General features: G+C 42.0%; 1 protein-coding gene across 1 annotated transcript; it reads right to left on the bottom strand.

Annotated features, from left to right (window-relative positions):
* Window positions 1-2,816: 2,816 nt before the first annotated feature.
* LOC139210974 (placenta-specific protein 9-like) lies at window positions 2,817-10,948 on the bottom strand. Its single transcript, XM_070841203.1, has 3 exons — window positions 10,660-10,948; window positions 3,554-3,645; window positions 2,817-3,085 (listed from the first exon to the last, which is right to left on the bottom strand). Exons 1-3 carry the CDS (start codon window positions 10,721-10,723, stop codon window positions 2,939-2,941), a joined length of 303 nt encoding a protein of 100 aa, XP_070697304.1. The 5' UTR covers window positions 10,724-10,948; the 3' UTR covers window positions 2,817-2,938.
* Window positions 10,949-11,789: the final 841 nt, after the last annotated feature.

Here is an 11,789-nt window from a genome sequence, read left to right as displayed (position 1 = left end):
TTGAAGCGTTACCCCACTTTCATATTTTCAAGCTTTCTTTAGGGTGATAAGGTCCTATAATTCATGGGAAATCAGTACAGCAATCAGAATGAAAGATTTTGCTTGTCACTGTGTCTGTAATGATTTAGTTCTACCCTCCTTCACCGTGCTCTGACTCACTGAGCACTCAGAAACTCTGCATCGGGAATAAACACCAATCACTAACAATGACATCTTTTAAGAATCTATTAGAAAGCTCTGTTTACTTCACCAGACATCCTCACCTCTTTAAGTGCTTGGGTAGTATAAAGATCATCTCCCTGTAGAGCTTGTTTTGGGGCTGTACTTAAATGTGTAGCTTTGCCCTGTTGGTACTTCAAATATAGATGAGCTAGTCTATTACTGTCATAGTGATAGGTGATACATTTAAGGTGGCACCATTCATCTCAGTCTGAACACCTGGGAACATGTAGCAAAGGTCCACCTAGAAACCCTAAGGCCTAATAAAATGAAAACCATGTAAATAGCATACAGTGTAGGTAATTAAACTCACCACAGTTTTATGTGGGACTGCGAACTCGACATACAGACTAAAGGAAGAGCTGTGTGAAGCTTCACACTGCTTCGTTCTGCTCTTCTTTCCAAGTGTGCAGGCACAACTTGTAGGCAAAATATGCCAAAGCTTTTCTACCATTTGCATAACCATTTCTAAGGAACTTTGAGTGTGTGAATGTATGTCTGTTTTTCCCAGTATAACATAAAGTCAATGTTCCTTCTGCAAGTGAAAATACGTTCATTTATACAATCATGTGATTATGTATGAAGTATCTATTTCAGGTAAAGGGGGTTCCTTAAAGTAATAGTTAGACATTTTGGGAAATACGTCTATTCGCTGTCTTTACAAGAATTAAATGAGAAGACTGGTTCCACTCTTGCGTCTGTGCGTTGAACACAGAGCTCAAACCGAGAGACCATTAGCCTAGCTTAGCATAAACCATGGAAGCAGCTAGCCTGGCTCTGTCCAAAGTCCAACAATCCACTCAGCAGGACCCTCGAAATCTCACCAATTGACATCCACACGCAAACAGCCGTGTCAAAATTAGTTAAATTAAGTCACATGGTCAATTTGGGGAACAACAGCCAGACGCAGTGAATCCCTGAAGCCCTGGATGGATGAAAGAAATATTGTTCGTCAAGACTCTAAAACCACAAATTACAGGTTTTATGGACAGGTTTAAAAAATGAGGGTTTGGCTACTGAGCGTTCGAGAGCCATCGTTTCAGGAGACTAAAAGCTACACTGGGCAAATCGCCTCCCACAGACGTGAGCGTGGTATCAATCTTCTCATCTCACTCTCAGGAAGAAAGCAAATGAGAGTATTTCACAGAATACTATACATTATGATTAGATTAAGAAGCTTCTTTAAAGGGATATACAGTGGCATCCTCCAAGTCGGCCAATTTAATAGTCTCAAGCCCTGTGCTGTTTTTTGCATGTACCTTTACAGTATAAGCTTGTTTTTGCCAAAGCCTGGAGCTTGAGCCTTACTGGCTGATATGTGCATGTACAAGCTTTTGGTAATAGCATACCTCAGTGCTCACCTGATTATAGACACAGTCCAAATCAGAGTATAACTGGCCTGCGTAAATGTTTTTGGACAGTGAGTTTTGTGAACTTTAAACTGTACAAAATCGTATAATTCCAGTGTTATATGGACGGCATGATATTTTTAGATGATATGCAAAACCTTTTTGGCATCCCGTAGATTGTCTTAATGCTTTGGTCACGTATACAGGCTCGTACCCTTGCTGGATGAGTGGAATGAGGTCAGCACTTGTGTGTGATGCTCTGTTGTGGGTTAAGTGTTGCGTTTTTGTCCGTGCAGCAATGGAAGAATATTTGGAACGGGGTCAGGTTTTCGCCTCACCCCAACACAGAATTTGCTGCATTATTAAAACACTGAATGTCTCTGTTTATGGAAAAGAAAGCTCAGTTGTTTCTAAGACTCATTGAATCAGTTTACGCACACCATCAGAATGGGCATAGGCCTGAAGTGGATGTGTAACTTTATGTAAATGGGTAATGACTGACTATGACAGTTAATTTAAGTGCTTTTCTCAAAGTTACAATACTAATCTACAGTTTTGGCATTTGTTCCTTGATATCAGTATTCATCCCTAATTGGACCGTGCTTGCAAACCCTCTCGACCTGTTTCTTTATGTCTTATTGTTCTGGATGCTGTTACGTGTTTCAAAAAAGGCATTGTGCTAGTGTTTGACCTGCAACGGCATGTCTCCTATTCAAGCGTTTTCCGATGGATGCTCTCGAGGCGTACCATACTGTAGATGTCTTAACTGTGTGGATACAGTTTGAAACTCAGTGCCCTGTTGAGAAAACAAATCAAGAAGAAGAAAATTGTGATTCATGCCACTCTTTTCCTCCTTGTGATCCTATTTTGCATAATGGTCTTGTGCTGCAGGAGTTTTACGGGGAGTCAGTGAAAAAGCCTTGTTACTGTACCAACTGAAACTGCTCCGTGTGATTAAAAAGATGCTGCTTTAATTGCTTTGATAAAGAAATAAATCTCCCTCCAGTTACTTGGTGTCTCTGTGTCTCTGTCATTTACAAATACAGCATTAAAGGCACGGTTTGTCTGCGGGCAACAGAGGGCGATGAAGAGGAGCAGGGAAAGTGATTTCATCTCTTTGAATGGCGTCGTAAACATGAGCTGTGCCACTGTTGACTGCAGGTGGAAGAGGATTCTAACAGTGACTCTAAAACAGGAAAAGAGATGAAGCTTTCATAGGATTAATAAGAGAAAAGAATGCAGACAAGCTTGGCCTTGCTCCTCCTTTTATATGAGATAAACAGTATATATACAGTATATGCATACATATAAGTCAAGGAGATTTATTCCTTCAAAATCCAAGTTCAAGTCCCTTCTCCATGAATGCCTGGTTAGTTTAAGACTGTCCCGGGGTCCTCCAGGATATCCACGGCTGTCTTTCCTGTATTATCCAACATGGGGCGCCACTTTGGGGCTTCAACGGCATCCAGGAGAGCAGCCAGCTCAGCCTCCAACTTCCCAACTGTGTCCTCCACTTTCTGAAGGAGACAGGAGAAATAGTTGTGTGGTTGACATATAAATAAAACATGAATAAGTTGTAGTATGAATAATAGAATCATCACTCATGAATAATGCAATAATATATTCATATGAATTATACAGCCGCCCAAAACAGCTGGTAAAGTAAGGTCAAAGTAAGTATGGGGTTTTTCAGACGAGATGAATGTGGAGACTTGAACTAGCTCATCAGCAATTTGGAAAAAAAAAGGGGAGAAATTGTTGGGGTTTTGTACAGTAAGAGACTGTGGGTGTGGCTGTGAGCCACGGCTTTGTCGACATTTTATCCCTAAGAAAAAATACTGAGGTTTTTTTTTCCTTTTTGGCAGCATAAGATGGAGCTGACATTTCATAATGAAGTTGACAACACCAGGGTTGAAAACATCCCAAATCCCATTGGTTTCAAACCACTCGGGGCTCTGAATGAAAGGGTGGTTTGGAAACTGCACCTTCTCCACCACATCCAGGCGGTTGTGAAGGTTCACATGCTCTTGACAGGCACTTGAACGCACCGCTCGGGGCCTCACGTCAGGCTCAGGTCCTGGAATGGAAAAGTTGCATATCTGAGTGGATTTACAGGACATGATGTAAGCTCCCAACAGCAAACAAGCTGCTTGAAACCATAACAAAAGCATAAGATCTAAAACACTGTACTGATTTTAAAAGGAGCATTTCACCTCACCTCACCTCACATTGAAGCAGGTATGAAGGACAATTAAGAGACAAATTCTTTTCTATGATACTGAGGTCTAACCTCCATTCTGCAGAAACAGCAAACCAAAAACAGATTTCACACTCCAAAAACAACAACAACACTAAAGGATCGATACGAAGACATAAATTCCACTATCGGAGCTTTTAGACATTTTGGGGACTATACCCACATTCTTGCCGAGATGTATAAGAGAAGATAGATGCCGCTGTCATGTTGCACATATAGCACACAGACAAGACTGATCAGCTCTCAGCAAGAAAGCAAAGAAATGTCCAACTGCAGTCTAGTACAAGGCAACGAGACATAAACAACTGAAAACATCTATTTTAAGTGACGTCAGATTAACGGAGTGGTAAATCTAACATGAGCAAAATGTACTTTATGTCTAATTTCGCTTGTTTCCACCTCAAATAACCATTTCATGTGTTGTATGTTATTCCATGAAGTAGCATTACTGATGTGGAGCCTAAAATGAGTATTAAACTGTGCAGCAGTCAGCACATTGAGGGCTCTTGGTGTGAATTCACTTCAGCAGGGTGGAGGGGGTGGAGGGGGTGGGGGGCTGGATGCATTGTTCCAGCCATTTTCCCTTCACAGTTATGTTTCCAATTATCTGCTCCTCTTTGAAGCCAACACATTTGAGGGAAGCCTCTGTTTCCATTTTCGAACACCTTCTTAGTGGCTGCAGGCCAAGCTCCCATTGATAGCGTTTATACGTTATAAAGGAGTGGGGTTCTCATTCATTTAGTGAATGCTGCAAGCGCCGCTGACACTGTTATTTAGATGAAACATTTGGAGTGTACGCGGACAGCTGTGGCCTGACAGTGCGTGTTGTTATTGAACATTAATGAAGCTAAGACGGAGTTAGGTAGCCTCTGCAGGCTGTGTTTTGTCGATATCCCTCCTCTCATGGCTGCTTGCCAGGGACCAAACAAGGATGTGCTTTTCTCCTGGAAAATAAAGTTAGGAGACCAAACTGGTTTTCTTCAGGTTAAAGGCACCTTTTTGGTTTAACAGCTAGTCACACTGGACCCTTGTTTGAGCTCTATGAAAAAAGATGTTCAACTTTTAAGCTTCCTGAGTTACATAAACTCTTTTCCTACCCTTCCCCACCATATATTACTCATTTTGTCCTCCTCCTTTGGGTGTTTCACCCTCATTGGAAAACAAAGCTTTACATGTGTGCACTTTTGGAAATATTAATTCTAGCCCAAAACCACCAGGTCTTCAGCCTACTGTCAAATAAACACAGACTGTGGCTTTGCACAGGTTTCTGTCTCCTCGGCTCTTCAGCAGTAGCTGTTAATTCCTCCATATTCACATCCTGCACTACCCAAAAAAGATGCAGACAAATTGCATTTGTTTGCTTTGATGAGTGGATATCTAAAGTTCTTATTTTTTTCAGCGTTTGCTGATACAGGCAAAGATACAGGAATTGTTTTTCTGTTGATTTCACACTGCAAACCGTATCCGTCCTAACAACTCATTTGGTTCACTACCGACCCTTAAAATCTGCTCTTCCTCAAGCAGTAAAGGCTTTGCCAGCAGAGGCGGCCAGAACTGATTCCCATATCTTATCCTGCACACCGTGCTCCCATGTACAGCCTTGCCTAAGCATCAGGCTGCCATGATTTTACAGAGATATCCCATGGAAACATTTTACAAGCTCCATTACGCCGACTGGAGGGGTGCCAAGTTCAGAACATGCAGGAAACAGGCCAAGAAAGAGCGGTGGACGGATGGAGGGTACAGTACATTCATTACATTTTCTCACTGAGGGGACAAAGCAGATGTCTGCCCTGGTGTGCTATCCATAATGGAGGTTTTGTTGAAGTGACTCAGGGGCATGAAGATTTGGCAAACCTCAGCTGCTGTGACAGGGGCAGATGAGTTATCAGCAGTCTGCTTAAGCCATGGAGATTTCCTGCACAGGATCTGGAGGCAGAAGTCATTAAAGTGGTGAAATTTGTTGTTGCATTTCCAAACAACCACAGTCTTCAGCTCCGACAGAATGTGCTGCTGGTTTCCCGATCAGCAAAGAAAAAAATAACAGTAAGAAAAAAAAAAAAAAATCCCCCAACCACAGCTGTGCTTCCATCTAAGTGTCAGTGTGTGTTTGTGTGATCAGTGTGTACACAGCACAGCCTGCTCTTTATGAGCGGAAACTTGCAACAGAGAGCTCCGCGCTGATGTTCATGATGTATGCTGTTATGAAAAGGTAGAAGTGTCCGTGTTGTACGCAATGAACCACCGATACCTTTAATGTGCTGATGCTAAACAGCTGACTGGCTGACATGTTATCTTCTCACCAGTCTGTACTTCTGTGCTTCCAAACAGCGAGAGGGCATTTGTTCCTGTTTGTGTTGGCCTTTTCTTCTGTCCAGCTCATATAACGACTGTTCTTCCCTGTTGGAACCCTTCCAGGAGGTTGAGAAATCATGTAGTAGCCCCCACCTCCCCCACCCCCACTCCAAGGAAACGCACCACAGGAAAAACAAACACACTTAATGACTCCACCCAAGGACAAAGGTGAATGACCGTGTGTGTGTGTGTGCGTGTGTGTGTATGCAAGTCTTTTCTGGGGGGGGGGGAGTCAGTGCAGGTCAGAGCGTTAGATCACAACACCAGTGCTCATACAAAACAAACAGGTGACACTTTACAATACAGTACTCAAAACTGTTACATTGGAAGGAGTGAGGAAGGAATGAGGAGCAGCCTGAGAATGAAAGGCTCATTAATAACTAGTTCCTGAATAACTCTGAATCGAGGACTACATAGTAGATCAGGGGTGTCCAAACTGCGGCCCGCGGTCCAATTTTCATTGGCCCGCAGGAAATTCTAAAAATGTATTGAAACACGGCCCACACATGGAACCTGCACTGGACTGTGTTGTACTTCTTAGTCTCACCGCTAGGGGGAGTAACGAGGCAGCTTCTCTATAAAATAAGTAATAGAAGAAGAAATGTGCTACAGGTGACCCAAAATGGTGGAGAGCAAGTGAGTGTAGAAAGTCTGAGACTCTGTGTTCGATGAGAGCACAGCTAATAACTAATGAAGATCACTTTTACATTACGGAGGAGCTGCTTGATGTTAGCAGGCTAAAGAGCACCAGGACAGGTGAGGATGTGTTTGAAGCTGGGCCAGGTGCAGTTGGCATGATGGGAGTTAAATGGGACGAGCTGTGTGGAGGTACGACGGATGGAGCTCCAGCTGGGACAGGCCTCTACGGTGTCCGCCGAGGGCCAAGGAAGTGGAGGTAAGGCTGATGTGAGCACCAGGGCTCTAACAGACTATTTCAAGCTTCCCTCTCTGATGCTGATGCTGATGCTGATGCTAATGCTAATGCTGGGGGGTGGGGGGTGGGGGGTCTCTACCATTCTCATGTGCCCTGACTAAGTCGTGGCTCTGTGCTGCAGCGGTTTTATTCCCTGAGATCAGAAATGGACCAGTTTTGAAGAGAGAAGGACTCTTCATGAGCTCAGTGATCCTCTCTGGTTGGCAGCTTTAGTGGATCTCACTGATCACCTGATCACCTGAACAAGAGCCTACAAGGCAAAGAGCAGCTTGGACCACAGCTAATAAATGAAAGCCCACTAATGGAAAGGCTGTTTTTTCTTTTCTTGAATCATATTCAGTTATCAAGCAGAATTTACCTCCATTTGATTGATTTAGCCAACTTTAATCCACTAGAGGTGAGGAGATCTACATCACCTCTAGTGGATTAAAGTCAGTAACATAGCTCCCTTCTAGTGAGTGGTCCAGCCCTTTGGATGTTTTTCTGTATGTGGCCCTCAGGGAAAACAGTTTGGACACCCCTGTAGTAGATGATAAAGAGTGTGTTGGGAACAGACTAGAAGAGACTATGTTAATGAAACGTTGCTTGATGATTAGTTCATAAATATCTGTGAGCAGACTTACTGACCACTGTCTATGAATTTGTCACTGAGCTGCAAAAAACAAATAACTCAATCATTAATCATTTGTTTCTCACTTAGTGCACCTCCGAGTAAAGTAGTGCATCATACTGAGTAGTTACTAAGGAATCCTTCATGGATTCTTCTACTTAATTACTTCGTTCCCTTCGAGTATATGTTGTGTGTAATGTGACCTCCCTTTTTTATTTGTTCTTTTACTTATTATTTTACCAAATTCTATTGGTGCTGAAATCTAATCCAACTGCATCTGAAAACTGAAAATGATAAGTGACCTAAGTCTAAAAATAAGTAATTCTACTTTAACAATATTAACATATTGTCAATATGTATTAACATTCAGCCATCACCACCCTCTCCTTTTAAGAACTTTGTGCTCTTTATACTACATCACAGAGTCGGGTGTAAATAGATGAATTGCGGCCCTCTGGCTATTTACATCCTCGTGCAAATAGACTCTCTGTTCTTTTTTTAAAAAAAAATCCTTATTCATCGTTTTGCTTCTTTTATGGTGATTGTGTTTTTTGTGAACGTTTCCTGTTCTAAAGAGACCTTAATCTCTATGAGGCTGCCAAATTAGATAAAGATTACATGAATCAAATTTAAAACAATTATCTGAATACTTCTTCCACCACTGCCTAAATGTGTGTTTGTCTGGTCTCTCCTGATTCCAGAGAACAGGTTGAACCTGGATCAGAGTTAATGGTGACTTCTTTTCTTCAGGTGTATCAAATCTCTCACACCAATTTATTCTGTTGGTTGAAAACTGCATTTGAACTCATAGTTAATCATAAAAAACAACCAAAAACGGTCTGTTTTTGGTTGTTTTGTTGTTTTAATTTTGTTCTGATTATTAGTTAAGTACGGCATTAGACATATAGACCATGGTCTAAAACTTCTCGGACACAGGCTGGGAACTGATCATTCCCAGTCGGGCCACCTGGGTTATCAGGTCTGCAGTTGAAAGACTGAAAAACCCCTGGGCCCCTGGGTACTATCACTGATGATGTGTTCAAGTGCATCAGTAGATGTATGTTGATACCGTGGTTATAAATCCCAATTACATTGCAGTTAGAGTTATGCACATTAATTTGGACAGCATTCTGTTCTCCCAAAGTTAAATTAGACGTTTTATCTGTAGTCTAGCTGGAATATACAGTAACCCTAAACTACATCATTTGTGTTTTCAAGGTTAAATTTGAAGTTTTTAACCACTGGCTCACTGTCTATGAAAAACTATGAGTTTTTTCGTTTGTTTAAAGTTTATTGACAAATTCTTAAAATGTATAAATTTATATCACTGTGGAAAAGATTGACAATCTCAGCATTGCCTTGAGTGGGTTGTGAGCCTGTAGTGTAATCGAGCCTCTGATTCCCTGCAGTGAAATTTGTTCACTTTAAGCACAAGCATGTTTATATCTGGAAAGTTTGGCCCTAAAATTGACCTGTGGCCTGACAGACTTCCATGAAAACGTTAAATGGGGTTTACAAGCACGATGAAAGAAGAATAAAGTATTGTACTAAGATGTGTGTGCTGTATGCAGCCTGCGTGAATATGTGAAGTGAAAAAAGTGCATATGATGCAATGACAAATGAGCCTCGACGATTCAACTGCTTTCACCCATTACATCAACTGATACTTCAGCTGCCTTCACGTTTTACTCTTCAAAGCCGCTGCAAGGAGTTTTTAATTATCGAATTAGAGAGACTGTTACATAAAGCTGCGCTTAACAAGATTTGCTAAAAGCGCTCAAAACAGTCATTCAGTGCATACTGACACTGATTTTTACTTTAAACCGATCTCCTCACCATCTCACCTCACCAGACACTTCAGCTGCTGTTAGTGCTTCCATGCCAATAATTACACTTTAACTGCTTAAAATGCACACGTTTCAGCTATTTTCAGCGCTTGCAGTTCAACTGACATTAACTGCTCAAAGCTCAAATGTAACTGTAAATTTCTAAAGCAACAAATTAACTAACAATTAACAAATGAATTAAGATTTTAAGCTGTTTCCAGTCAACACACTTAGATTTCCGTCAAACCATTTAGGTTTGTCTGGTTTGTATCTCCTCTTGTTTTCTTTGTAAGCTAATTATTTTTAACTGTTTTGACACTAACAGAGTGCCACATCCTGCCTTTTTCTGAGATTGCGACGCTCAGTCCACCCCTATACTATCATTGCACCCATGTTAACTCCCTTTTATAGTTTACATTTAATGACAAATGAAGCTTTTAAGATAAAATATGAAATCAAATGCTTTGTGTGTTTGTAAGTGAGTGTGCTTGCTTGCTTGCTTGCTGCATAAGGTGACTGCTCATTTGGCTTTATTCATCCTGCCGTTGGCCATTCTTGCAGTATGAAGTCAGTGTAATTCACACTTGAGGCTGTCACTGACAGATTTGGCTCATGAGGATTGGCCCACAATTTTGTGAATTTCCACTGGATTTCATTAACGCTGGTAAACAACGCTCAGCGCACTGGTGAGAAGCCGGCAGATGAACATAATGGATGAAGGAAAGAGTGATTGTTTGAAACTGCTGACAGGGTATTAGATTAAGTGTAGCCAGAACTGCAGTGAAATTAGTAACAGATGTGCTGGCAAACACGCACAGACTCACATGTATGTGTGTGTATACCCATGACGTCAGCCACATGTGTGTTCATCCAGCAATCATCTACACATACGTACCCACATCTGTGAAATAACTAAAATGTATTGTACCATGCAGAAAAAGAACTAATGTACGGAATAGACGCGATCGCAATCAGAAAATGAAAAATTTCCACCACACTGATTCATAAATCATCTGATTTAGTAGTTTGACACAGCGAACACTGATCTGCTCTGCTCTACCAGCTGTGTGTCCTCTGCCCTGCCAACCACACCCAGATGCATCCCTTACCTGCTGCAGCGTAGCCAATCAGAAGCAGGATGAGTCCAACTGAGGAGGTGGGGAGGCAGGTCATGGTTAAAGCCTGGCGAGCAGCTGGTGAGGAAGAGTGTGTAAGAAATAAGGAGGCACACGGGGTGAGAATAAGAGAGAGAGAGACAGAGAGAGAGACCCCAAATGTCCTCTAACTCAGCACCAGACTGAAAACAAAAAGGTTTCTTCTCCTCCCCTACTCTTCCTCTCTCCGTCTCTGGCCTGCTTTTGCTCTCCTGCTCTCTAATCCTTCCCTCGTTGACTTGGTTGCGCCCAGTTTCCTAATGAAAACATTAGATGCAGAACAGAAAGCTCAGTATCTGGGAAGAGGTGGGAGGGATGTACTGGGGAGGGGACTCAGATCTCAGTTCAGCCACAGACTGACTGGCTTTTAAACAAGTGAACTCTGGCTCTACTTAGTTTGTTATACGGAGTAAGTTTTGTGTTACATTTGTGGTCACTGGCATTTTCAGGTTCACATTGAAGTCATTTTTTCATAGTTTTACATAGAAAACGTGACATAAAGGGACTTACCCCTTTCCTTGTTTTCATCTTTTGACAAATGCTGCATGATGCATCAAAGATTACTTACCCCCAGCTGTGCCCCAGGTGAAATTGAAGTAGACAACCTCTAATTTTGTCACACAAGCTCAAGGATGGATCGATACTGGCTGTCTGTGACCTGACTTCAGACTTGGAAGCTGCGGCTAATGTGGCTCCCGCTGACGTATAAAAAGAACTGGATACAGCGTTGGAGGCAAGGCTCCGTTCATTCCTATGATCCATTGTTGGGCCCATGGAGCATGGTATACTAGCTCCTTGGGCCTGCCAAGCTGGCTAACTTCCCGTTAGCCCTCTGCTAACTTGGATGGTGATTAAAAGATTTAATCATGTGGCTCCTCTAGACTCTCCAAATCTAATCTTATCAGACTAAATGGATCAAATTCCGATGGTGTAACTAGTCATTTCATGGCTGTTGTGAATCTGCTGATTAAAGATGCCTCTTTTCACAATGTAAGTATTTGGAGGAAAAAGCATTTTTGGGCCCAATATCATCATGTGACAGGTGCCATTGTTGTAATTACATAGTTTTGCCACTGTGTAAAATT

The sequence above is a fragment of the Pempheris klunzingeri genome, chromosome 12 (assembly GCF_042242105.1).
Source record: "Pempheris klunzingeri isolate RE-2024b chromosome 12, fPemKlu1.hap1, whole genome shotgun sequence".
Lineage (NCBI taxonomy): Eukaryota > Metazoa > Chordata > Actinopteri > Acropomatiformes > Pempheridae > Pempheris > Pempheris klunzingeri.
The sequence above is the reverse complement of the archived record's forward strand: the minus strand, read 5'-3'. Positions and strand labels throughout refer to the sequence as shown.

Coding starts and splice junctions, on each gene's coding strand:
- LOC139210974 (XM_070841203.1), bottom strand. CDS start 10,723: ATGACCTGCCTCCCCACCTCCTCAGTTGGACTCATCCTGCTTCTGATT. Junction 3,646..10,659: donor GATTGGCTACGCTGCAGCAG/GTAAGGGATGCA, acceptor TTTCCATTCCAG/GACCTGAGCCTGACGTGAGG. Junction 3,086..3,553: donor GCCTGGATGTGGTGGAGAAG/GTGCAGTTTCCA, acceptor TGTCTCCTTCAG/AAAGTGGAGGACACAGTTGG.